General features: G+C 52.9%; 1 protein-coding gene across 5 annotated transcripts; it reads right to left on the bottom strand.

Moving 5' to 3' along the window:
* Window positions 1-25,809, bottom strand: SGSM1 (small G protein signaling modulator 1). 5 transcript variants are annotated; one of them, XM_015878362.2, is made up of 27 exons: window positions 25,743-25,809; window positions 25,614-25,657; window positions 21,123-21,198; window positions 18,177-18,339; window positions 17,381-17,533; window positions 16,965-17,032; window positions 16,538-16,683; window positions 16,143-16,274; window positions 15,510-15,634; window positions 14,679-14,741; window positions 14,174-14,241; window positions 13,588-13,751; window positions 13,128-13,257; window positions 12,022-12,201; window positions 11,119-11,257; window positions 10,568-10,632; window positions 10,111-10,256; window positions 9,707-9,835; window positions 9,391-9,573; window positions 8,061-8,132; window positions 7,270-7,851; window positions 7,016-7,140; window positions 5,920-6,002; window positions 5,608-5,717; window positions 5,258-5,354; window positions 4,747-4,914; window positions 1-4,280 (listed from the first exon to the last, which is right to left on the bottom strand). In XM_015878362.2, the coding sequence occupies exons 1-27, from the start codon at window positions 25,759-25,761 to the stop codon at window positions 4,192-4,194; spliced, it is 3,519 nt and encodes a 1,172-aa protein (XP_015733848.1). In that variant the 5' UTR covers window positions 25,762-25,809; the 3' UTR covers window positions 1-4,191. The 5 variants fall into 5 exon arrangements, with proteins under 5 accessions (XP_015733848.1, XP_015733850.1, XP_015733851.1 ...); XM_015878364.2 differs by lacking the exon at window positions 12,022-12,201 and having other exon boundaries at window positions 25,743-25,808; XM_015878365.2 differs by lacking the exon at window positions 12,022-12,201 and having other exon boundaries at window positions 13,588-13,748; window positions 25,743-25,808.
* Window positions 25,810-26,846: the final 1,037 nt, after the last annotated feature.

Genomic DNA, 26,846 nt, shown 5'->3' with positions numbered 1-26,846 from the left:
TTGGAAAATACATCAACCATAGAGAATAGAGCTTTAATTTTTCCTTTCTGAACAACAATAAGGAACAGTTTACATTACCCCAAAGAAAAAAATAAAAGCATGAATAAAATAATATAAAACAGATATTCTACCACAGTGTGGAGTTTAAATCATCTAAGAACATTAGCAGCACTTCTACAAATATATTAAAAGCTATAGTTGCTTGTTAACCTCAGATAGAGCAACTCCCAGAGACCAAAATGGCATCCAAAGTGGAAAAGCAGCAATCAGTGCAGGGCAACACAAAGTCTGACACACAGCTTCCATTCAGACATTCACACCTCAGGGGTCCCAGCATGAGGGAGGGGACAACTGTGGACCTGAGGTGTCACCCAGGTGGGTTTTCTCCTTCATGGGAGCACTTTCCCATCCCTACACATTGTACCACCCCCATGCAGGGGCTCTGTGCCCCCTGCTCCTCTCAGCACAGCTCTGTCTGTCCCCCATGTGCAATATCAGTGTTTAAAAGGAAGTAATTAAAGGGCTGAACTGGACTTTAAGGTGAAATACACTTATCGTTCATCTCAGATTAGAGCACACCAAAAGAACGTGATGCCTATTCCAACAGTGTGCATTCTCCAGGAAGTTCAAGGTTCAGACACGGGTTAGAACAAACCCAAGAGCCCCAGGCTGTGGGAAGCTGCAGCTCCCAAACAATCTCAGCTTTGGCCCACGATGCCATAAACACAAACGTGGTGAGTGAAATGGTGGACCATGGGGATGTCAGGAATCCCCATTGGCGGTGTGTGCAAACAGCAAGTGACCTTGAGCAAGGATACCTGAGTGCCCAAAGCAGCACGTGGAACTAAGTGGCATTTCATGAGCTGGAGGATATCTGAACATCTTTATAATAGGCTTCTGGAAATCAGGTTCTGGTAGGACTTATAGCATATACACCATCGCTCCATGTGCAGACTGTGCTCTTCCACCACCAATTGGAGCTCATGCAACACTAGAATGCCAATAAAGAACATGCCCAGAACTGCTTGGGATCAGTGAGAATTCTCACATGAAGAGAAAGACATTGGACAAGTGTTGTGATGGAACCACCGTGGGCACATAGAGGAGTGGGGCCTGCAGCACTGAGCCTGGGACTGTCACCCCCCACTGCAGAGAAATGGGGGAAAGAGAGGAAAACTGGCCAACCAGCTGTTTAACCAGGAGTAAAGAAGAGAGTCATCCTGAGACCTTCACCTGCATGGGATTTAGGGATGGAAAAAGCACTGCTGATCCTCACACTCTGGGTACAGTGAGTGTTCAGGCACCAAGGATGCTCCCAGGCCAAAATCTCTCTCAGTCTTCATGAAAAAATGTCAGAAGCAAAGCGATTCAGACACCCAACACAGCAAAACTCCTCTAAAAATCACTCACTTAAGAACAAAAGACGACTCACGGAACATTCACATCAGCAACACTGAAAGAGATGGGTACTAAGAGTTATTTAGCAGCGGAAACACTCAGGTGCAGGAAAGCAGGCCAGGATCCAAACGCTGCACTTAAATGCACTGGGATCACCTGGGTGCTGAGCTCCAACAGCAGGCAATGCATCCTGCAGCACAAGGCCAGCCCTCAGCTTTGCAGCCATTGCATGGGGCGAATCGCAGCTCATGGTGCTGCTGGGATGGAGCATTCCTCTCCCAAGGAGCCAGACAGGATGACTGTATAAGGACAGGCATCCCTGCAGCAGGCTGCTCCCCACTCGACTGCAATGGAGAGGGACTTTAGTAGCAACTGACACAGAACCTGGCTGGTTGTATTCTTTGCACTATCCAGCTGCTCTGCAACTCAAACAGAGCTCAGGTCTGCATTGTACACTCACATTAACCCATGGCAGGCATGGCCCTGCACAGCTCTACCCACATGGGCTGAACCAGAGCTTCCCCCCCACACTCCCTTTTTCCTTCTTACCCACAGTTTGAAAATCAGAGCTAAACTCAAGCCAAGAGGACACAGCGCCTCTGCAAACAGCACAGGGATGGGGGTGCAGCATGGGACAGCTGCAAGGAGACCACGCAGCTCTTAGAATCAACACTTCTCCCTTCTCAAAAAATAACCCACTTAGTTCATATATTTTCTCTCTATACCATATATATATATATTATATTATATTATATATAGACACTATTCTCTGGTAAACATTTACAAGATATGTTGGCAACATTGCAAAGATACATCTCCATTTGCATCACAACACACACACTCACGCACTTCAGTGCACACAGACACACGGGAATGTGCAATCAATAAATACTTTTCTTCCCCAAAAAAGTGACTTAAAAAAAAAAAAGAAAACCAAAACCAACCCCACACATTGCTATCAAAGACACCCCGTTCACACAGACAGCAAACATTGTGCGGAATTTCTTGGCTGTTTTCTGTTTGAAAACCAAGAATAGAGGAAAATCAGAAGCATGAAGGATAAAGTGTCAGCGATGCTGCTTGTCAGGACTGTGTTTAGTTACATACTGGCTCCCGTCCTTTGGAAGGGATGGGGTAGAGCAGCCCCCTTCCCCTTTGGAAGTGGCCATGCAGGTAGATGCTGATCTATCCCAAGACCCAGAGAGAAGTGGAACAATCTGGGAGGGGGTACAAGCATCTCGCTCTGCTCTATGCAAAAGTGAGAGATTGCCTGCCTGTCCTTCTGCAAGCAACATCTACCACATGCCATAAGTCATTACGGAGCACAGTCGGCACGGACAGGCATTCCAAAGAAGAAGGGAAGCAGCAGCAGAAGGGCCCCATTGCACAGAGGGGCGGAGGGCAGAACGCACACACATCACATGGAGGGGAACACATATTTCTGCAGCAAAACTCGAGAGAAACTCCCTTACAGAGAGCTCCAACCCAGCACCTCCCTGCATTCCTACAGCCCTCTGTGGCCATGGCAAAGCTCCCCCTGGCTGAGCCAGACCTGCCCATCACCAACACCCCTCCTTTTCCTCTTTATTTTTTTTAAACCTGAGTTGAGAAATGAATCCAAACCCACACCACAACCATTGCACCGCACACTCAGCCCCACGCTGGCAGTGCTGCAGAGGCACTTCACGCATGAGATGCTGGAGAGCCACTGCAATGCATCTGCTAAAAGCAAAGACCACTCGGAGATGCTGGGTGAAAAGCAGCCCACCACAACCTAACTGGAGACCTTCAATGGACTCAGGGGGCTTTCTGAGCAGCCCCATAAGCACACAGAAACCTGCAGGCACCAGAGGGATCGTTTGCACTGTTCAGCTGCAAGCAGCCACTCTTTCAGCTAATAGAGGAACAGACAGGCACCTTCAGAGGGGAACATCAGGACAGCCACTAGGTCAGGAGCTCCCACTTGCCTTCCAAGGAGCCCTCCCTTAAATTGGGTTGCAGAAGGACGAGCAGGAGAGCAGACCCCTAACACAAGCAGCTAGAATAAGGCAGGTACGAAGAAAACCTGGTGTCTGGAGCTGCCAGACAAGGCCAGGAGCAGGTCTTGGTGTTCAGAGGCATTTACAGAGGCTGAATTTTGAAAGAGAAACCCAATGCTGAATTTGGAGCTCTTCCAAAACTCCATCTGCAGACAAAACTCTTGTGTGCTCGGATACCGTAGTAACAAACAATGTAAAAATCCAAGGGAGAGAACGGAGCCCTAAAAATACTAAAGGGGATGCTATGCGTCAAGGGACGAGATCAAAAGATGAGGAATCTCTGTGATCCAAGTCCCTCTCTGCTACTGGCAGAACCTCAGATGTCAGTAAGAAACTGAGGGCTGGCAGCATCCCTGGTTGGGTTTGGCAGCCCTGCTCTCCCAGACCCCCCCCAACATTGACCTGGGATGCTGGCAACTGCTTCTGCAGTTGGGGTGATAACCATGTGCTGCTCCTTCATTGCAGCAGGGTTAGGAAGCGGCTGCCCTACCTCCAAAGCAAGTCTTTAGCAATGCAACACAATTGTACAGATCTTTGGTTAAGTCATTAGAGAATGCTGTGCAGATCTGAGCCGGAGCCCCCGGACCTAACACTGAGCACAGCACTTGCAGAGCTATGGGTAGTGCCAGTTCAGACTGCAGCGTGTGTCCAACTACCTCACTTCCACAGGTGTGGAATGGTGAGAAAAAGGGAGAGGAAGCATTGGAGGGGAGTCCCAGCTCTCTGTCCGGATGCCTCGTCTTCCCCAGGTCTTTCACTTGTTTTCGATCAGAGTCTGCACTTTGTACACAAGGTCTCGAGCCAGCTTCAAGATCTGCTTGGTGTTGTGCCGCTCAGCCATTTCTGGAACACAGACAAAAGGAACTCACATAGAGGCTACACCCGAGATGCCCAGAGATTTAAGGAGCTCCTCCAGGTCCTCTTCTGCCCCTCAGCCAAGCTCTGGGAGCAGCTGAAGTGAATTCACAGCCAAGTCCCCAGGCACCACCCCTTGTGGACTCCTGACTCTGAAGGGTCATCGTTAAGGAGCTCACCTTGCAGGAAGCACAACCTATTGCTCACAGCTGCCATCAAGCACAGACAAGGCAGGCTGTGGCCAAGGATTGCTCCCCAGGCATCTTCTGAACCCCTCAGAAGCAAGGGACCCCTTTACCATCACATTCCAAATATCAGCATCACACAACATACCCTCTGCTCTTTTTCAGTATTTACCAGAGCAGTCAGGACACGACTGTCTACAGCCATCCAGAAGTGCTGCCTACCTCTGAGCAGCTGCCACAAATTGAGCCCAACAGAACCCAAACCGTACCATTGAAAAACTTGATGATGTCTGTAAAATCCATGTTGTTCTCCAAAATGATATCCCGGTACATTTCCACCAAAGCCAGGGCAATGAAGAGCACATAGTGTGCAGAGGAAACGCGTGCAGCTGCCCAGATGGTCTCCCAAACAGCAAAAACATCGTCATACACCAGCTCTGTTAGGAGAAGGAAAGCCCAGCAGTCACACATCAGGCTTCCATCAGCCTGACTCACAGCAGCATTCACTGGGGCAGAATGTGGTTTCTTCCCCCAACAACCTGTTCCAAAGAACAAGTCAGTCATCTGCACAGACACACATTCTGGCCTGCAGCAGGTGGTACAGACTGCAGGACATAAACCTGCTGGAGGCTCGCCAGCAGCTCTGGAGCAACAGGTTCTGATCTAGACAGAAAAGTCAGCCATAATTCTTAGTAGGGAGAAGCCAAACAGTAACACATGGCAAACCCTGCTCTCAACCCCCCCTTCACTGGTCCCAGCTGTCCCTCTCCCTGCACAAACCTCTCTTGAAGTCCAGGAGAAACCATCGGTAGCAGAAGTAGAAATGGGTGTAATCACCATTCTGGTGCATCAGCTCAAAGAGCTCAGAGTCCAGAATCTGTCAAGAAAAGCCAAAGGAAAGCCATCAGTACACACCGGAGACACCAGCGCTCCTCTCCCTGCTCCCATTGCTCTCCTCCCATATCTTTGTCTCACACCTTCCCCATCCTTTGCAGCCCTGGCACAGGTTATTCCCAGACTCTTCTTACAGCCCCCTGATCCTCTCCTGCTCCCCACAGCAGCCCCATCTCAAGAACAGCTCTCCCTCAGTGACTCAAGAGGCTGCCAAGCCCATGTTGGGACCACCCTACCTGGATCAGGGATCTCATGTTGGCAAAGTGAGTGTCCATGGCTCCGCCGTGGGGGAAATTCTGATTCATCCTTTTCATGAGCTCAGTGAAGCAGCTGAAAGCCAGGGCTTCTGCACAGGGAGGAGAGATGGCTGCTGTTCCACTGCATGGCACCACAGCTGCCCCGTGCAGGGAAAGGAGCATTGCTCCCACTCCATACACACAGAGCCAGGAAGGCACAGCAGGGATCCCCACATCAGGTGGGATAACCCAATAGATCCTCTATACACCCTCACCACAGAGCTGGGGAGGGGGCAGAGCCCTCCAACTCACCGTCATCCAGGATGACCAGGAGAGGGGCCAGCAGGTCGCACATCCCCTGCACGTAGCCAATCTCAATGTGCTGCCAGATGTAGCTGGGAGAGAGAAGGAAAGGCAACATCAGCACCTATGCCATGCATCAGTGCCATTGCCTGCTGGCATGTGCCCTGCCTTCGTTCTTCACATGCTGGCATGCTCTGCAAGCTGCTACCAGCCCATGGGCGAGGGCAGTTGGGGCATATCAGACATGTTTATCCCATTACACTCATGCTCTGCTCTCCTGCAGCTGGCCTGTAAATGATTAAGTTCCCGTGGTGACTTTCAGTCCCAGCCCTAGATTAACAGACTGCTGCATGGAGCTGGGAGCAGGGAAAAGTGAAAGCAGAAAGCACAGCAAGGCGCGGTGCCTGGGCAAAGGGCAGAGTTTGTGCACTTATCTCCTAATCTCACCCCTGCTCCTTGATTCATCCCCTTGGCTGGGGGAACGCCAAGGGGAGCGATCAGCCCCGCAGAGATATCTTCCCATATTTGGTAGCAAGACAAAATGTGTTCAGAAAGGATTCCGATCCACTGCCGGCACAGAGAAATAAGCCTTTCCACCCTGCCCCCTTGTCTTCCAAATCCTGCTGCATCGCAGGTCTCATCTCAGCACCGATCTCCAGCTCTGCCTGCCAGATAAAGCGACACCTCCAGAGAAATAGCAGCTTCTCCTCATATTTGCAGTATGAGTAATGATGTTTTAGCCTCTGCTGCCCCTGCAGCAGCCACAGCAGCTGAGCTGGAGCTGCTCTGAGTCGGTGAATGTCACACAGCAACCTCTTAGTCACAGGGATAAGCAAAGAGAATCAGAAACACACCCATGTATACTCCTGTCTCCTCGTGTTGGCACTAATCACTGCGTTGTTTCAGGTACTCCTCATTAGCACCACAGCTCCGTGGGCTGATCCTCACGCTTCACTTTCCAGGTTCACCCCCCAGAGCAGGCAGGGCTGTGCTGCATTCACACACATTGGCAGCCCCACGGAGCCCTTAGTTTGGCCCAGGCTGTGCTCACACCCTGCCCAACATCCTACAAGGCCTGGCACAGACCCCATAACCCAGCTCTCACCTGCACATGATGTTACGGAGCTTCTCCAGGTTGGTGGGGGTGAAATACCAGTAGTTGCGGTCGCACCGCTGCACGTCCTTCTCGATGCGGTGCAGGTTCACCGTGTACATATCCAGCAGCTCCGGCTGCCAAAACAGGGCCAAAACGGATTGGTTTTCAACAAAGAAACAACAGAAAGCATAAAGGCAAAGGAGCAACGTGGCAGGTAAACAGTGCAAGGCTCACAAGGAAACCCAGCAGCGATCGATACTTACAGAGTAGGTGACACCTGTTGAGGAGATGGGAGATGCTTCATTGGTGGCCAGATCAGCCACAGCCAGTGAGTCCAGCTGTGGGTACAAGCTCTCCATCTCTGGCTCTTCAGAGAGGTTATCCTCACTCTCCACCAAGCTTTGCTTTTCAGCTTCGCTTTCCGCCCAGCTCTCCACCACCGTCAGGGCCACAGCATCACAACCACGCAGGACTGCTGCCGAGCTCTCGGCCACAGCAATGAAGTCCATGCCTCCTCCAGTGGGAAATTCACCCTCCAGGCTGTCCTGGCCCTGCAGCTTTTCCTCCTGCAGGGCTCCATCCATGTCCTGCGGGGCTGGCTCTGAGCCTCCCACCTTCCCATGTGAGCTGGCTGAGGACTTGGTGGTTTCCAGGGCACTGTCCTCATTGCTGAAGCTGCGCTCCGAGAAGCCTGAAGTGATGGAGAAGTTCTGGGAAGAGGGATGGCCCGAATCAGGGGAACATGTGCCATTGGGGACGGTCCCATTGGGGATCTTGCTTTGTTTGCCATCTTCGAGCTGAGTGTCTGCTTCCGTCTGCTCCACCTCATCAACCGACTCAAACACCTGCATGGAGGAATTCATGGGCATAGGGATGGGACAACCCTGGGGTTCCCTGTTTGCCCTTGGCAGGTCAATGCTTGCCTTTATACAACCCAGACCCCAGCTCCCCACTCCCAAGGATCCCACTTTACTCAGTGCAATCTATGAGGCAGAATGCCATTTAAACCAAGTGCTCAAACACATCACTAACACATGGAGCAAAGGCTGCTCACCTGAGTGCTGGAGCTGGAGTCGCTCTGCAGCCGGACGTGATTCTGTCGGCCAGAGCTGCAGCTCTGCGAGGACTGCGAGAGGGAGAGAAAGCATTAAAATGGCAAAGGGCAGCAGGTCTAGGAGGAGGGACCACCTGCTCCGTGCTGCCAAAGGTTGGCACCTCTGCAGGTAAAAAGGGAGGTAAAAGTGCATGCAATAAATTCCCCTATTTGAACTATGTCAGCTCTGCTGATCTGTCACACCTGGCTTCAGTCTTCCATTGGGATCACACAAACCAAAGTCCCGGGCCAATGCAGCGGTTCAAGTGCTGTGTGTTTGGGTCTGAACAGAACTGTTCTCTTTGGGCCTTCACAGAGGTCACACTGTCTCCTCAGAGTGCAAATTGCTACTAATCTCTGTCCTAATTTGGCAGCAAAGCGACTCGCCCCGTCTCAGTTTACATAAACGATGAAGTCACGGGCTATAAAACAAGCCCTTGAAGCACGTTTATGTTTTTTTCTCCTTTAAAAAAAGACAAGTATCGATGCCTTAAGCCAGGCTCCATCAAGGCAGCACCTCCAGAAGCCATCAGCACCGTTCTCTGGCTCCCAGCTGAAGCACAGAAGGACATACTGGGTTCTGCATTGAGCAGCTCAGGGCTTTGCCCCATAGGTTCCCCCCCAGCCTCCATTTGATGGCTGGAGCCCACAGCTGCTGCAGGCAGATCTGGGTGTATGGGAGCATGGCAATGACATCACACCAAAACAATGGGGTTGTAAGAAAACACACAGCTTTCGGAGCAGCAGCAGGAGCTGTTCCCACCCCAACATCGTGGGTGTTTGCTGGGCAGGGCTCCGGCAGAGAGAGGAAGGGCGACAGCTTTCCTCCATTACCATGGGAGCGTTTAATAACAGGAAATTTCAAGTTCAGATGGGAAAAAAGGGTGAAATTTGGCATGTATGAACAGCCAGCTCCCCTCCCAGCACACGATCCCCGTGCAGGCAGTGAGCACAAAGCCAGAACCACAGCAGAGATGCTACAGGGATGGGAACGATTGCAGCAGTGCTGACCCACAGCCCATTGCTGCTCTGCGTCACCCCTGGCACAGAGCCCTCCCTGAAGCACACAAACCCTAGAGACACCAAGGGATGCTCCACATGCTGCCCTCTGCTGGGACCCACTGCCTGTAGGCTCCCAATGCCCAGAGGTCCCAAACAGGGCTATAAGCTCCTGCATTCGGTGCTGCAGTGAGCACCAAAGCCAAGTCAGCTCCTCTAACAGACAAGCAAGGTTTAGCTTGGTCCCTCCCTACCACGTGCTGACAGCACACCTGAGCTTCTGCACTCTCACCTCATTGCTGATCGTCGAGTCCCTGTGCATCATCCTCTGGATGTGGGAATCCAGGCTGGCCCCAGAGGAGCACTTGGCCAGAGCTGCTGCGTGAGACTCCTTCTCCCTCTGCCGGACGATGGCTTCACAGCCCAACCACTCAGCCATGGTGTGCTCGTAGCAGGTGCGGATCTGGTCATCAGCCTGCAGCAGTGGGACACAGGATCTGTGAATGGTGTGGGCTCTGCAGGCATGTGTGTGTTTTGAGCTGGGTATCACCTCAGGCACACCAATGCAATGCACCAGGCTGCAGAGCTGGCAGCACGCTCATACCAACCTCTTTCCTTTCCGCTTCTGTCATCCCAAACTGATAATGGCCCAAAAGGAAGGGCCAGACAGCCTTCCTGATCTCATGCTGGATCCCACCGTAGTAGATCAGCCGCAGCAGCTCCTGGTCCTCGTAACTCTGTATGAAGAGCTCCATGTCAGCACAGACAAAGGCAAGACTGGATGCAAGCACTGACCCCAACCCAGCCACCCCCAGCACTCAGAGCACTGCCAAGATGCTGACCACCACACACACATCCTCTACAAATGTGCTCTCAGATCCCCACCTGGGCTTAAGCACGGCCAGAAGCCATTGCAGATGGGTATTTTGGGAACTACCAGCTCACCACAGCTACAAAATAGCCCAACAAAGCTACCCAAGGGCACCACTGTGCCCCAGGGAGTGTGTCCTACCGTGCTGTCCTCCAGGTACTTCTGCCATATGTCCACAGTCAGTCCTGAGCTAGCACTGCAGGGCACGTCGGGAGACACGATGCTGTGGTTAACCAGTGCAGAGAGGTGAGTTCGCACCGTGGAGAGGTGTCTGCAGTAGGCCAGCCCTGCAACAAGCAGAAGGAAACACTCAGCCTGGGGAACTAAGGATGAAGGGCGAAGAGCTGGGGTCAGCTCTGATCAATCCTTGGAGGAGATCCTTTCAAGCCTGCTGGGAGAATGGCATCTCATTGTCCTGTCCCACCAGCCCTGATGTTTGCTGGGCTGCAGGCTGATCCTCAGACCAGAATTCAGCTGTCTTCTCCCAACCCTGAGCACATCAGCATGGCTGATCCTGGTCCCCACCATCCCACAGCCCTGTGATTTATCCTTTGCCCAACATACATCTCAATGTACCACGGATGAAACAAGTACTCACATCCATAGAAAGCCCGGGAGAGGATCTGGTACTTCATATTGTCACACAGGAGCTTCAGAGGAGCTCTGCCAACACAAACACACTGGATGCGAGGGGAGGAAACGTTCCCATGCCCTCACCCTCCTGCTTGGATCTGATTGTTAAAGCTTTGCCTTCACTGATGCACCTCAGGAGCTCTGCTCAGTGTGGGAGCGGCATTCTTGCATCCAAGGCACAGACACAGAGCAGATGGAATAGCACAGCTGCTCTTGTTTTGACCATCCACTGAATCTCAGCTGTAAGCCCTGCTGTATCCAACCCTATTTCATAAGCATCATAGAATGGCCTGGGTTGAAAAGGACCACAATGATCATCTGGTCCCAACCCCCTGCTGTGTGCAGGGCCACCAACCAGCAGACCAGGCTGCCCAGAGCCACATCCAGCCTGGCCTTGAATGCCTGCAGGGATGGGGCATCCACAGCCTCATTGGGCAACATGTTCCAGTGCATCACCACCCCCCATATGGAAAACCTGCCTCCTATATCCCAAAGCGAGCAGCACAGCCCTCCTACCTCTCATGGCTGCAGCCGTTGGCTGGTGCACCATCAGAGGAGCCGCTCTGTGAGCAGGAGGAGCAGGAGGACTTGCGTGTGCTGGGCTGCCATATGGGAGGGAGGCCAGGGCCCTGGGTATCCATCAGGTCCTGGGGCACTGTGAGGGCAGAAAGAGGAGTCAGACACAGGCACTGCCCTGAGGTCGGGCTGACAAGAGAATCAGCAGCTGCAGCACCTGATTTGCATCCCAAGGAGACTCCAGCAAACAGGCAGAGCCTGCAGCAGGTGATCACAGGAGAAAGGGAAGGAAACAAAGAGCACTGATGAGAGAGAGAGCAATAGAACCATCTGCTAATTAATGCAGTGCCTTCAGCAAGCTAATCTGAAACCACCCAGCGCTGACTGAGGGTGGAAGCGAACCTCATCATAGAAAGACCAGGGACAACAGGCTGTCAAAGGATGAGAATAAAACATGATTGAAAACTACCACTGCCCCAGGTAGGAGTGGATCACTGGAAGGGAAAAGCCTTCATCTCTACAACACCAGAACCCCATCCGAGCTCCAGGGAAAGACAGGAACATCCAAATCACAAGGCAGGAGATATACATCTTGATGAGAGGAAACAGCAGGAGCACTCAGCAGCTCTTGTTGTCATTTGCTCAATTCCTGCTTGAACTCAGAAGTGCTATTGCAATGGCCTCAATGCTGCAAAAGGAGAGCAGTACTGGATCATCCCTCCCTCCTCCCACAACCCTTTGGTCCCAGCTAAGAAAAACGCTGAAATATTCCTATTAAAGCTTTTTCCCTTTCCATCATACTGAGCAGGAGCTGATGGGTCAGTAACACAGGACCCCTCTGCAGGAATTGCCAAGTGACAACACAGCAAGCAGTTGCACCAGACACGAGGACAGCTGCATTACACTGATGCTGAGTGGCCCCCAGAGCTGCCAGGGGGGGTCGGGACACATTGGAGTGAACTGGAGACCATTTGTGGATCACCACCACCTTGCTTGCAGCTGGAATCCTCACCACCTTCCCTCTCCCAGCAGTGATGGAGATGACAGACGCAAAGAATGGATGGGAATGACCGTTAATGGTAACTAGGGACACAGAGACAGGACAGGGGCACAAATGAATGCAGGAAGGGATTGTAGAGGAGAAAGAACTGATGCAGTTCCACTTCCCTCTGGGACACACTGTAGGAAGCACAGACTGATGACGCCAGCTGAGGTGATGGCAACAACTCATTTAACAGGGAATTTGGCCCCCAGCACAGAATTTTATAGGGGTAGATCAAAAGGAAGCTGCAGAAAGGAGCGTCTCCTATCAGCTATTTTAACCTCAATCTGATTTTTATCTGACTCACTGGGTTGTGTTAGTCAGCTCAAGGCGGAGGAAACTCATCATCTGCAGGGATGCTATAGGAGATGCGATTGCCCCCTCCTAGCCTCTAAAGTATAGCAAATGTGCAGCACTTCAGCCAAGCACACTGTTCTGATCCTTCACAGCTGGACATCAAGAGATGTTTCTGGTCTGGTGACTCCAGCAGCATCCCCTCCCTGCTGGGGGTGTTTGGGGGGTGAAGGCACGTGGGCCTAAGCCTGGTAGCACACAGAGATCTGCTGCCTCTGCCCTGTGTGCTGCTGCAGCATGGAAGGAATACAGCTGGATGTAACACAGCACTTGCTGAGCTGGACTGGTGGGAACAAGAGGAGAATCAGCCCCATGGTTGTGTCATGGTGAAAAATAACCCCATTCAGACACCTATTTCCTGGAAGGAGGAAGAAAACGTGACCAAAGGGAAACCTGCTGCTGAAATAACACGTAGGACTGCACAAACTAAGCTTTCCATGGCAAGTGGAAGGTATAAAAACACATGACATGTAATTAAATGCTACAAGCAAAGCCTGTTCCTCTGGTACTGCTCCCTGGTACAATGTGCACTGTGTGCCCACCAGCACCGTGTCCCTGCTCACTCATACAGCAGGTAATAACCCACCCAAATGTTCCCTTCCAATGTACTCACCGAACTCAGACTGTGTCCCCGGGTAAATTATCCTGAAAACATAATCTGTGGCTTCGTCATCTTCCTTGTCAGACGCAGACTCGGAGGAGCCCTGGGGACTTCGCTTCCTCAGCCTGGGAAACACCTTCCCCTGCAGAACAAAACCTGCTCTGCACAAAGCCCCACAGTGCAAGGGCTGAGTGCTGCTGCCTCACTGCTGGAGCAGTCTTTGGGTCAAGCTTTGGATGATGCAGAGAATACGTAACCCCATCTGTGCTCACAGCTTATGTACTGCATGGCAAGGTCCATAAGAACCAGACCATCACATCCCACTTTTCCTGGTTTGATCGAGGCGGGTGCATGGGGTGCTGTTTAAAATGCAGCCTGCAGTCACGCTGGGTAGCAGAGCTGCTCTGAGACATCCCAAAGCACATCAACAAGAAACCTGGGCTCAAGAAGAACCCCAGCTCTGTGTGCCTACCTTTCCCCGCTGGGACCAGAGGGGTGGGTCCAGCTGCCCATGGGGCAGGAGCCCATTCTCCAAGCAGGACAGGAACTGCAGCAAGTGCCCTCCTCTGGGGAACCTCAATGGAGGCCTCTGGATCCCATCCTGGCTCACCAAGACAACCGTTCCACCGCTGTCTACTATTAGCAACAGTGAGAGCAGAGAGAAGACCACACGTGAATGAGGGAAATGCGACCAGCCTAAAATGCAGAAGGTAGGCAGGAAAGCTCAGGGAATTGGCTTTCTGGCATGCAAAGATTCTTCATCCTCATTTGGATTCTTTCTTAAGTCCATTGCAAGCCTGGGGCCCTGGAGAAAGGCTGCCTGGGAGATCAAACCCCCAAAACTACAGAGCACTGCTCTATAGTGAAGACCTTCCCAGCCAAGCACCACAGCCAAGAGCTGATTTAAAGGATTTCCTAGAAGCAATTACAGAGCAGTGACCACCCAGAGCTCCTGACACCTGCCCTGGAGCTGAAGCAAAACATCCCATCCCCATAGAGGCACACCCCAATGAGGCCAGAACGATAACAACCCCCAGCAGCCCCTGCTCTGGCCTTACCTTGCTGGTGGCAGTGCAAATAGACTATCTCTTCCAGGCGAATAGTCATGGCATAGTCCCAGTACACACTGGAATAGAGAAAGAGAGCAAGCTTTAGCTCATGCATGCATCAGGTTCTGCTGCTCTTCACTGCAGCTCCAAATCCTGCCTCCAGCTATCCTGACACTAGGGGAAGCTATAGAAAGGATGAGTCCCAGCAGCACTAAGTGCTACCATAGAGTAAGGGGCAGCTTCCCTCCAGAACCAGTTACTGTCCCTCCAGCTCAGTGAGGGCAAGTCCAGCTCAGAACAGTGCAGCTCAAGCCTGGGCCACAGCTCTGCCCAGCTCCTGTACCCAAGGGAGTGGAAATAAACACCAGCAACCTGTGCTGCTTCAAAGCTGAAAATGGATTTGGCTCCTCTGTCACTATACCAGAATCAGTGTCTCAAGTGAAGGTGTTATAATACGGCTCATAAAACACATGGATGGTGTGTTAAGAGTCACTGCTTGTAGGTCCATACTTACTTTGCCATCCGACTCCTCTCCTCCTTGGTCACGTCTGGACACTGGGAAGTTTTAGAGCTTGGGCTGATGCCCAAGTCGAGAACTCAGAAAAGTAGCATTGAGATGAAAATAGCATTTTAGGGGGAGGGTGCCAGGTATAAAGGAATGGCCCAGGTGCCAAGAAGAAAGAGGAGATGAAAAGAACACAGGTAAACAAAACCCAGAATGCTGGAATTGAGAATAAACAAAGCTATCAGCTGAAGATCTTTACCCCAGGCCAAAGGAAGGATGTTCTACATGCTGCAGCTTTCCTGAAGGATTTGCTATGCCTCTTTTTTCCCCTACAGGCAAACAGGGACCTGACGTGACTCAGCAGTTAAGTTAAAAGATGGCAGCTATCAGGAGAAATGCCAGCAGCCCATAATGTAACCTCAGACAAAGGGCACGGCAATACACTGCTCAGCAAATGTCTCCTGAGCAGACCTCAGCTGCAGGAATGAACCCCAAGGGCTCTGTTAAATCAGGAGGATTTGTAACACCTGCACAAAGGATCAGCTGAGACACCACTACAAAATGGAACCCACTCTGTTACCGAGTTGTTATTATCCAGGAATTGATCATGTCTGCAGATACCCTTCCTCATTTAAGGAGCTTCTCGCTTTCCCAGTTTAACCAGCAACAGAGGAGAGCAATAAATCACACTGCTGGGCACCTTTTAGAACCCCCTCCAGTTACCTTGCTGAACACTTCCAGCACAGATGGGCTACACCCACAGCATCTCCCACCACCACCACCCCCATTGGAACCTTTGGGCCTTCTATCCCATGTGAGCACAACAAAAAGTCAAGTCACCTCTTCTCATAGTCCAGATCCCCCACAGAGCCATTCATCAGCTGGTTGGGAGTCCACTTCAGTGCCATGATGTCTGCAGTCTGGTGAAGGGACAGATAACCTGGGATGGCCTCCATGTCATCTCGCTTGAGAAGGCAAATACAGAGAGAAAGAGTGAGTTGAGAGCAGCCTGGATGGTACCAGAAGCAAACAGAACCACATCATGCCTCCCAGGGCTGACCCACACCTGGAGCACAGTCTGCCCACCAACATCAAGGAGCCCACAGCGAGCCTACAAAACCAACCAGCAGACAGAAGGACACCTCAGGCTTGGAAAAGGGCTGAGAACCCAGCTGGGGCAAACCTGACAGCCTTGCCTAAGAAGTTTTAACTTCATTTCTTGGAATACAGTAAGCAAAAAGGAACAGGAAGAGGGTTTTTTTGTAGCCTCCCATCAATAGGGGGCATGAAAAGAAGCCTGCTTCTACCCAGAACTGTCGAAAGGATTCGTATCACCAAGACCTCAAGTAATACAGTTCAATCACAGTCTTCCCAGACGAGAAATGGGTCTGTCCCCTTCCCCATCATGGAGCAGCTTGGGGCAGAGCCACGTGGTGTGGAAGAAGAGCAATGTTTGCCCCACTCCGTACTCACTGGCTGCACCAGGACGTTGTTTTTGCCATAGAGGAGCGTGGCTCGGGAGTTCTGGTGCAGTGACTCCACGTAGTCCCTGGCAGACAGCGATGGCCGGTCGTCCATGCTGCCACTGGAATGCCTCTTCTGAATCTAGAAGAGATCCACCAACCAACGTGGGGTGAGTGTAGAACCCTCCTTCTTCTAAACCAAGCAGACTTCAGCTGCCTTCTCTTATAGCTCATCCATGCTGCCCCCAAAGAGACCCAACGATGCAAAGCCACATTGGTCCAGCACACCTGCAGTCTCCACAGCCCACATTCCCAGAACTCCTGGCTTAATGATATGAATTATCTCCACGTTTTCACCCTGTGTGATCAGAGAGGGAGCTGTGGGGCTGCCCCACGTCCACTCACACAGAGCGCCGGGCGCTTGGTGGGTGAGTCCTGGCGACAGTGTGAGCTGTGGATACGGTGCCGCTGCACCAACTCATCAGCAGAAGGGTCTGTCCAGAAGTGGTCGGCTGTCTTCATCTTGGTGTACTCCAGCGCGCAGGGCCCCACTGCACAAAGGAAAACACAGACACAGAGAAGGCAGCACTGTTATTCCACTGCTCAGGGTCACCAGAACCCAGCATCACAGAGCAGTGTAAGCATAGGGCTCAGCACACATTGCTGCACCATGTAAGCGTAGCAAAGAACTCAGAAGTGGTTCTGCCCATCCAGAGCTAATGAGTTTTTTGAAGTTCTTAGCAAAAAAAATCCAATGAATTGGGATCACAGATCCGACAGTTCAGGTTTGGGGAGGAAGCTACTGAATAGGAGTAAGAGGGAAGAGTGTTACCCAACAAAGATGCAAGAATTGGTCCATCCACAGGATCCATCAGGAGAGCTTCTTTCTCATAGTATTTACTAGAAGAAATGAAAAACAGCAGCATGCAGCATTCCAGCCCCCTGGAAGAGCTGAACGACAGAGATTGAGGTTTGAAAGCACTGCAGCGCCCTCCTCTGTCTGTCCCCCCCCCCCTACAGTGAGACAACGTGGTCTACAACAATTAACAGAGCAAGCATGGCCTGTCCCTTTTAGGGAGCACACAGGGCTGGCCAGCAGCAGCTTATCAGCTGAAGTCCCTATGCTGGGAACAGAGTGACACAACTGGCACAGAGTGACTTCTCCAGCCCATGAGGACACATCTCAGCACCTCCAGCATCACTGGAACAAGCTGGAAGGGTAAAACATCGGCTGGTGCCAGCTCTCACCTGCTGTTCTCCACTAAGTAATGCACGATTTTATCCAAGACCTTGTCAAAGAGAGCTGTGCGGATCCAGAGGTGCTTGATGGCCTGAGGAGACAGGTTGGGCAGCTTTGGCATCTTACGCACGTTCTCTGGGATGCTCTGGACTTGAGTTCGTCTGTGGAAGCAGAAGGTAGAAGACAACAACATCAGACACTGCTCACCTCACCTGGCCCACCCCCTACCTCAGAAGGCCCAGGGCTGTATCTGAAAACTGCCTTCCCTAAATCTGTTTCCAGCTCTGAAGGTGCTCTAGAACAAGCCTCTGCCCCAGCAGAGTCCCACTGCTTCCCATTGGTGCCTGAGGACAGCGGTTCATAAGCAAAGCAGCTTATCTCAGGACAGATGAAAGATCCCTGCCCCCAGGTGGCTGCTCCATCCATCTCCCTGGGTCCTGTCCAAGGATGAGTAAGCCACACTTAAACAGAGGTTGAATTACAGCAGGTTGCAGCCCCGTACAGTGAAGCAAACCAGATTTGGTTCCACTTGGCTTAATGCATTGGTCCATAAACCCTGACAGTTCAGGAGCAGATGTGTGTAGAAGGGCAGTGGAAGGAAGAACCACAGCTCACCATCACCCAAAGAACCAACTGGTCCATGCAAGATATTAAAAGCCCAGGGAAGGGCTCTGCTCCACTGCAAGAGCAAGTTCTGCTATGGACACTCAAGGTGGACACTGCAACCCACAGCTATGCTCAAACTAAGCACCCCATGCCAACATGCAGGCAGCGTGTGACATAGAAGCCATGCTGGCATCTTACGCATTCTCGATGAGCTGCTCCATGTCTTGCACCTTCTTGCAAAGCTCCTCTGCCAGAGGAAAGCTCTTGCCCACCTTCATGAACAGAGCTGCTATCTTGTTGCTGCGCAGGAATCCTGCTGCCCTGCGCTTCAGCCCATACAGGACACACGCTTCCACAGCAGCTGCAACAGAGCAAACTCATTAGTGAAGCAGCAGAGCTCGTAGCTGTGCTGCTCCCATATCACCGCTCCTTGTCCCCTGCTGCATCCATGACCTCAATGCACAGCAGAAACGTTTCCCAAGAGGAAAGCAATGTCACATTCTGGTCCTGTCTCAGCAGATGGAAGGTTAAGGTACCCAGATGTTATTTACCCAAAGCAGCACGCGGTTCATGTGATCCATCTTTCCTGCCTATCAGTTCTGCTGACTCTACAGAGAGATTATTTTAGTTTCGGGGGTTGGTTCAACTAATTTGGGCATAAGGAGCAGTTTGACACAAGTGAATACGAACTGCAGGTACGCCAAGATGCTCTCATCGTCATCTCTGCCCTGTTTGGTACCATGCCCAAGGTCATTGCGGAGCATTGGGTCTTCAGGGTGCTGTGAGACAGCAGGAAAGCAACAGGTTTGGCCAGCCTTATCCAAAGCATCCTCTGGGAGCAGCTGTATGGGTGCCCTGTGTTTAAATAAAACCCTGTACAGGCCTTCCTGAAGCCTAGACATGCTGCAAACAACACGGATATGTCTTCCTACCTGTCCCAGAGCACTGTTTGCAGAGCCAATTGCCAATGGCAAGATGACTCCTCCCTCCTGACAAGCACCCAAATCGTTCCATCCCACATCCATCATTGATGCTGCACTACGTGGCTGAAACACAAGTGGCAGACACCAACAGCCCTCCCTGCCTGAGCCCACACCCAGGCACTGTGCGGTGCCCGGGGGGCATCTCCATGAAGTTCAGGCAGGTCCCAGCCTTGTGCAGGGTGGTGCAGTGGGCACCCAGCTCTGCCAAGCGAGTTGGGAGCCAGCTGGAAGCAGAAGCACAAGCTGAAAAGCCCTGTGAGCATTAAGCCTAACCTCTGGGCTGCCCCTGCTTGGCACAGTTGGTTCTGCTCTGAGTTTCCAGCAAGCAAGTTAGAGCGATTGTGATTGCACAGGAAAGCCAGCAGATTGTTTTGCTCACATCACAACCAGTGCAGCACACTCTGCTGTCAGCTAGAGAGCAGCACACAGAGCACCTGGAGCATTACAGCAGCACAGAAGCAGTCAGCATCCATCCTCAGTGCCATACCCAGAACCTCTGCAAACACTACTGCTGAGAGAGGGCAGACTACATAGGAGAGACTCTCCCTGTGCTCTCCCCAGGGATCAGAAGCTTGAGTGCACAAACTAAGTGCAACTCCACATTAAACCCAAGAGCAACGACGTTTTCTTTTCTAACCTTCTGATTTTTGGAGCCCAGTTCATTATTTCCTTTTGCAAACATTGGCTCTGCCCACCCCTAAGGGCATAACCTTACAGCAGAGAACACACAGCAAGGATGCTCAGTCCAGCTATGCCCAAAGGCTGCAGAGCTCTCACAGCTCCTGAGCACACTTCCAACCCACTCGGTGGCTGAGCACAGAGGTGAGCTCAGCACTGACGTACATAACGTGCCCCATGGCACAGGCAGCCCCCAGCCCTGCCGCCAGCCCCCCATCAGCTCCCAGGGCAGCGTGAACATGACAGGTGCCAGCTCGTGTTTGTCTGCTTCCAATGAGGGCAGCTGCCCTTTGCTGCCAGCCCACTGCTCCCATCACAAGGGCTTCATGGTACATTGGCTGTGCAGAGGGCTGGGAGGATGAGGAGGGCCCTGCGAGGAAGGCAGCTCTCCCCAGAGCAAAGGGCAGCTCTGCTCAGCCAGGAGCACGCTCTGCTTGTCAGCAAAGGCAATTATTTATAAGCAGCAAAGCATCCAATTTAGTGAGCAGCACGGTCTGGCTCCTGGTCCTTCCACCACCCAGTGGCAGCACGGAGGCATCAATAAGAACCAATAAGTCCTGGTGCTTGCATGCCTCAGCTCCGTGCTGCAGGCGGCTATAAATAATTGCAGGCTGCAGAGCCTCGTGCTGCACAGAACACAGGGAATGAGTCACACCTTGAAGCCTGTTCTGCTCTTTCGATGCCGTTCAGTCCACAGAGCACAAAGGCACACAGACCTCCCGCCTGTCACCTGCCGTATTCCATCCAAGAGCCTGGGACAAAAGGAAGAAGGCAGCCTCTGCTTTCCAAAACAGAAAGGAGACCTGCCAGCCCCTTTCTCTTTCTGCTCTATGTGTGTGCCCACAGATGCTCTGGTCTCACTCAGTGGCAATGGTGCTACACGAGTTACCGGAGCAACTCCTTCCAAGGCACTGCACAGGGTGCACAGAGAGGTGGAGGTGCCCCATCCCTGCAGATACCCACGGTCAGGGGATGGGGCTGTGAGCACTGATGGAGCTGTGGGTGTCCCTGAGCACTGCAGGCAGTGGGAACAGATGGCCTCTAAAGGTCCCTTCCAAGCTCAAGCAGTTCTGATTCTATAAAAGCAGCATCATTCGAGCCAACTGCCAGGTGGGAAGGCAGCAGGGGTCTTGCTCTTCTTCCATAGAGGTCACTGCTTTTTCCCTATAGCAGCAGCTGCTGGATGGAGCTGGAGGCAGGTGGAGGCAGCAGGCACCTTGCCAAAGCACACTCAAGCTCTGGGTGAGTGGGTAAACACTTGACACAGACAGGGCTGGGCGTACAACAGCACAGCCCATGTCTGACGAATGCTGACTGTGCCCACAGCCCCTCACCTGGCTCCATCCCACCCGCACCGTGAAGCTGAGCAATGTCCTCATCCAGGCAGCACCCAGGAGCTGGAGCTGCACAGAAGGCTGAGAACAGCAGGAACAACCTCATTTTGATTGCAATGCCTTCCCCTGCACCCCCCCGGAGCACTCACCACAGAAGGAGATGATGTGGCTGCTGTCCTCGTGCACAAACTTCCTCGTCACCGCCTCCTCCATGATCTGCTTCACCTGTCGAGCAAACAGTTAGAGGGGTTGTGGAGTTTCACCCCCAAATTAGAGCAGGACCTGGGGTGGTGTGGACACAAGATGGACCGTGTGGAACATGAGGACCCCAGCAGTGCCAGGGCTGGTTACCAGCCAGCATCAGTTATGACCAGGAACCCCTCTGCACAGCAATGCAATCACGCTGCCCACCAGGCGTTGCTCACAGACACATCCCATGCATTCATTTCAGCTGACTTAATCAAAGGGAAGATCTCACATAGGTTATGCATCAGGAGCACAGTATTGGGAAGACACTAAATGGTAACCCATGTGGCTGCCCCATCCCTAGAGGCATCCAAGGCTACAAATGGAGCCCTGGGCAGCCTGGTCTGGAGGGGGGCACCCAGCGCATGGTAGGGGGTTGTAAGTGGGCAATCTTTAATGTCTGCTCCCAAGAACTCTGCTTTGCACTCAGAATATGTGGGGTAAAGGGATCACAGGGCAGAGGTGTGGGTGTATGAGCAGTTTGAAGTACTGAGATGTTCTTTCTAAAGGCAAAGGAAAGAGGAAAAAGGGCAGGTCAAGAGCTGGCCAAGCAAACCTTGCATCTGCAAAGCTTCTAATGGCCTCGTTGGGGGAATTAAAGCTCCTTAGGAGGATAAAATCAAGGCCAGTTACACACAGCTGGCAGGCCAATAAAGGAAGCCCTTTTATGAAAATGGGTTAAGAAAAGAGTCTCACTGTGACCAAAAGCTGCAATCAAAAGCTGCCATCCCACTGCTGGGCTGCACTGCTCACCCCATTGCAGCTCACACAGGGCAGGGACTATCAGCTCAGCACTGCTGTGCGGCACAGCGGGTCCTCAACCCAAATGGGCACCCAGCTCAGTGCAGCGACACACAAACAAACCCTGCCAGGAGATGAAGCACAGTGGAAAATTACCCACTGCAGGGGAGAAAGAAAAAGGATGAAGGACCCACAAGGCGGTATTGACTGAGGTTATTGCACCAAGCCACATAAATCAGAGGTATTTAAAGGAAGAGAAGTGGGAAGGGCACTGCAACAAGGACACTTGGCCAATGCAAAGGGCTACGTGTGAGGAACAAACCCTGGGAGCGAGGGCTGCAGAGCACAGCACATCCAACCGAAACAATCCCCTCTGCCCACATAGGGATGGATGGGGCAGCTGTGGGTAAAGCCCAGAGGAATGCAATGCTGTGGGTGCTCTATGGGAGCAGAATGCTGCTCCCAGCTGTGAGCACTGAGCAGGCGGTGCTCCACCTCCAATCTAAACTCTGTTTGCTTTCTGCATGTTTGCTTTGCCAATTTCTCACGAGCTGCCACCTTTCTCATTCCCATTGCTGCTCTGATTACGTGCTTGGAAGTTAATTCGAGCACTGAAAAAGCCCATCTCCCCATCAGCTTCCACAATGCATCCATATGGGGACTCCTCAGTGTAACCTCACCATTCCTTTAACTGCTCCACTGAAACAAGGTCTTGTTCCTGGAACAACCTCTGGTTAAGCTCTGCAGCAGTTCCACATACCTCAAGCACAGTCTGTCCCTACAGCAAGGCCACTTCCCAGGTATTACTCAGTGCTAAGGGATCACTCGCTGAAACAGACACAACATTAAAGCACGGCAGCGTTCCCAGCAGTTCGTATTTGCAGACAGCGTTTTGCAGCAGGCTTTCTCTGGAGGCATCAAGTTGAAGTCACAAACCCATACAACGCCAGGCTAATTTAAGATCTCAGAAGCTCACGCTATAGCTGGTGCTATTCCTGTGGTGTTTATCAAACTCAAACCTCTATGCCATCTGTTGGCGCTGCTGGTGCCGCCATCACGCGCTCAGCCAACACTGCAACGCTTCAGGAGGAACTTCAGTTCTCAGTGTCTGATCCTGAAGGTTTGCCATGGTGCTCTGCACAAAGCTTTGAGCTGCTATGGGGCACTGCCAGGTGCTCAAGGTGCATGGAGGTATGAGAATGGAGCTCTGGCAGCTGGAAGGGGAAGGAACACCGACCTCATCTCCCTGAGCACTGGGGAAGGCAAGGAATCGAGGAGCAGAGCTGCCTTGTGCCAAGCCTGAGGATGAGACATCAGTGCCTTTATCTTCAAAAGGAGAGAAAATGGCCCCCAGCGGTCAGTAACACTCTGTTCAGAAGGAGATCAATGCAGGCAATTGAGAAACACAGCATTAAAGCCTCCTGTTTACTTCTGATGCAGGGATGTTTCAAATAGGCTGGCTGTGCTGATGGAGAGCCCCTCTGTTATTACAGCCCCGCAGCTTATCATCTGCATCTTCCCTCTGCCTGAGCCACACAAAGCCTCACTTCTTCAGCTTGGCCTTGAGGACACTGACGGCGACTGCCATCCATTCTTCAGATCCTAATAACCTGGAATTAATTCACAACCGTCTGCTGCACTTGAATGAAGGGAACAGGCACGGACCCTGCAGCTGTTTGGGAGCACAACTTGCTGTCAGAACAAAGTTTTTGCAGAGGACTAAGCAAGGCAATTGTCTGATTGCTTATTTCATCCAGCACAAGGTAGCACAGCCTGTGTTCCACGGGTAGCATCTGTTGCCCCACCTATTCTTGTGTACGAGGCCATTAGCTCCGATAAAGGCTCCAAGAGAAAAACCAGAGAAGATTTATGCTACTTTTCCTGCAGAACAGGAAACAGATTCCCTCTGAAAAGCAGCCTGCTGACAGTCAGTTTTGCAGCTTTCAAGATCAGTTTTGATGTATTATAACCATATGGGCACACACACACAGAAGATTGACAGTGACAGCCCAACTCATTCCAATCCACAAACCTACTGCAGAGCAGGACTTCTTCAATATAAAAATGCATTAACCATGGCAACAACTGAATGCCGGAGTCCATTTGCTCACTGTAGTGCTATGGCCAGTTCTATCTATTGTTTACCTATCTCCCTTCATCAGTCATTGCCTGTTGCAGTGCTGTTATTCCTTCAGCTACTGCCCCAGGGCTACAGATGTGGGGTGGCTTCCCCAGTGTGCTCTGTGGCTGCAAATGGGTTTAATGAGCAGAGGATGGGCAATAGAACGCCCCACCGTGGCTAACTAATTACATACATAACCTACAGGATCATAGCTCCTGTTTGCCTTGTTTTCTTTAAATCCTAACAGAGCAAAGAATGCAGAGCGTGGGGTCTGACCTGGAAGCCCTGCAGCTGTGTGTCTGCATGCAAACAGCCCTGCATGCGGGACCAAGGGCAGCAGCACAGTGCTGGGAGAAACCCGAGGGCAAACACAGCTGCCCACTGCCTGCGTGGCAAAGCAGCAACTGAGCCCAGAGCAGTGAGACTGCCCAGGGGGAGCAGCTGTGGGCACCCCATCCCTGGAGTATTAAGGGCCAGGTTGGATGGTCCCTGGGCAGCCTGAGTTGGTGAGGAGCACCCAGCCCATGGCAATGGGGTTGGAACTGAAAGGTCCCCCCTCCAACTTAAGCCATTCTGTGATTTCATGAAAGCCTCTGCTCTGCATCAGCACTGCCCTCCCCATAGGGCTGCTGCCAGACACCTGCTGATGGCACAACACAGAGACACGTGGGCTGGCAGCATTTCACCAGGGCAGAAAAGCTCTTCCCATCCCCTGCATCACTCCTTCACCTCCACCTGCCTTCACCAACCCCCCCATGCAGCACAGCTGGTCCATTAAGAGCCAGCAGACAGCTCTCCTGCACTATCAGGAGGGCACATCACAGCTCTCAGCTCTCTTCCTTTAGGCACTTTCCTCAAACACGAGGACCCTGGAGAGAGAGCACAGAGAGAAGCCCAGCCCTGGTTATCAGCATGGAAGATGCTCCTGGAGAGCAGCATTGCCCGCTGAGGCCCAGCAGGCTGCAGAGAGAAGCTCTGTCCTCCTCCAGCCGTGCACCCTTCATCCCCATCCCCACCTGCAACCTCGGGAGGCAACATAACGAGATGTCGGCTTCATCCACGATGCTAAAGAAATGTCACAGCCTTTCGCTGCTTTAATAGCTGTCGTCAAGGCAACGAGTAGTGTTCCTCGCCACCACGCCCGGTGAGGGATTAAAGGTGGGGAAGGGGGTCTGGATGAACAAACGCAGCGCTGTCAGCGGCCCCAGGAGGGGCATCGCTCCCCCGAGCCCACCGGGGATACACGGAAAGATGCTCACGGGGCCCCGAACTGAACAGCACACGCTCCCAACGCCCAGCACGGCCGGCCTGCAGGGATGCTCTCGGGGCTCCGTGACACTCCGGGTCTCCGCAACGAGTCCCACTCAGGGAACGGCCGCCCCCCAACCCCACCGCCCGGCACGGCGAAACACACGGACCCAAGAGTTACCGCTGCCCGAGGGCGGCACCGCCCGGCGCTGTGCCCGCACCTACGGACACACCGTGAGCGGAACGGCCGGGGCACGGCAGCGGGACGGCTTCCCAAACCCACCTCCTTCTTGACGGTGCGCAGCAGCCGCTGCCGGGTCTCCGCTTCTGCGGGGAGAAGGGAAGAGCCCCGTTAGCACGGCCCGGCCCGCAGCCCCCTCCCCGACCCTCCATCCCCCATCCCTGCCTTTACCCGCCGGGGCCGCCGCCATCGCCGCGCTCCGCTCCGCCCGCAGCGCCCGCAGAACGGCGGAGGGCCGGGCCGGGCCGAACGGGTCCGTACCGCCCACCGCACCCGCCGGGGTGGAGCCGAGGCCGGGAGAGCCGCCAATCCGAGCTCAGAGCCCGGGGACGGCCGTCGGTGGGGCGGCTGTGGGCGACGGGGTGCGAGCCGCGAGGTGCGGGGTGTCAGCCGGCAGTGCCGTGCCCTCCGCACGGCTCACATCGCCTTCCGTGCTGTTTGTCCCTTTTAGCAGTGTGGCCCTTTATCCTGAGCCCCCCATCACCATCCCCCTCATCTCCATCCCCCTCATCTCCCGCACTTGGGGACTCCCCCCCACCAGGCAGCCCCAAGCCTGTATGTATGTAAGTATGGGCCAGTGCAGCGACCCACGGGGCTGGGTGACATGGAGACGGGGCTGTGCCTCGTACCGGGACACGCAAAGCCTTCTCCCCGCACAGCCCCGCTGAGCCGTGCCAGCCCACCGCGCTCCCTTTAGAGTACTGCACCAAGAAGGAGATAATGAGCTTCAAAGCTTTATTCGCGGGAGACCCGGAGCCGCCTGGTAATCAAGATCGCCCACAGTTGAGCGCAAGCCCTGGCTGGCAGCTCTTATTAACATATCTTCTGTTTTTCTGTTCCCTCATTTGATGTTCCAGGACATTTCCATAGAAACAGCATCCAGGCTCCTTTAGCGGTCCGGTTTCCGCTAACCACAAACCACATGAGCGAGGGGCAGGAGGAGGGAGCTGCCGGCTGAGGGTGATGCAGAACTCAGCCCTGCACTTTGCGGGTCGGAGAGGAGCGTTATTTCCTCCTGCAGCGTTTGCTTTTTGCCATTAATTCCGGTGCTAAATGCCCTAACACAGGCAGATGGCACCAGAGGGGCTGTGGGTGCCAGGGACCCCAGCCTTACCCATGCACAGACCCTGCCCGTCTTTTATTTACGTCTTACGGTGCTGAACACGCAATTAAGGCAATTAAAGGATGGATGGGGTGGGATCGGCCCCCGATTTCTGGAGTCTGAAGAGCCTGAGCAGGAGCACGTCGAGCTGCACTTAATGTGATTAAGTTCCA

The sequence above is a fragment of the Coturnix japonica genome, chromosome 15, assembly GCF_001577835.2.
Source record: "Coturnix japonica isolate 7356 chromosome 15, Coturnix japonica 2.1, whole genome shotgun sequence".
NCBI classification, from domain to species: Eukaryota; Metazoa; Chordata; class Aves; order Galliformes; family Phasianidae; genus Coturnix; species Coturnix japonica.
This window is presented reverse-complemented; position numbering and strand designations above follow the sequence as displayed.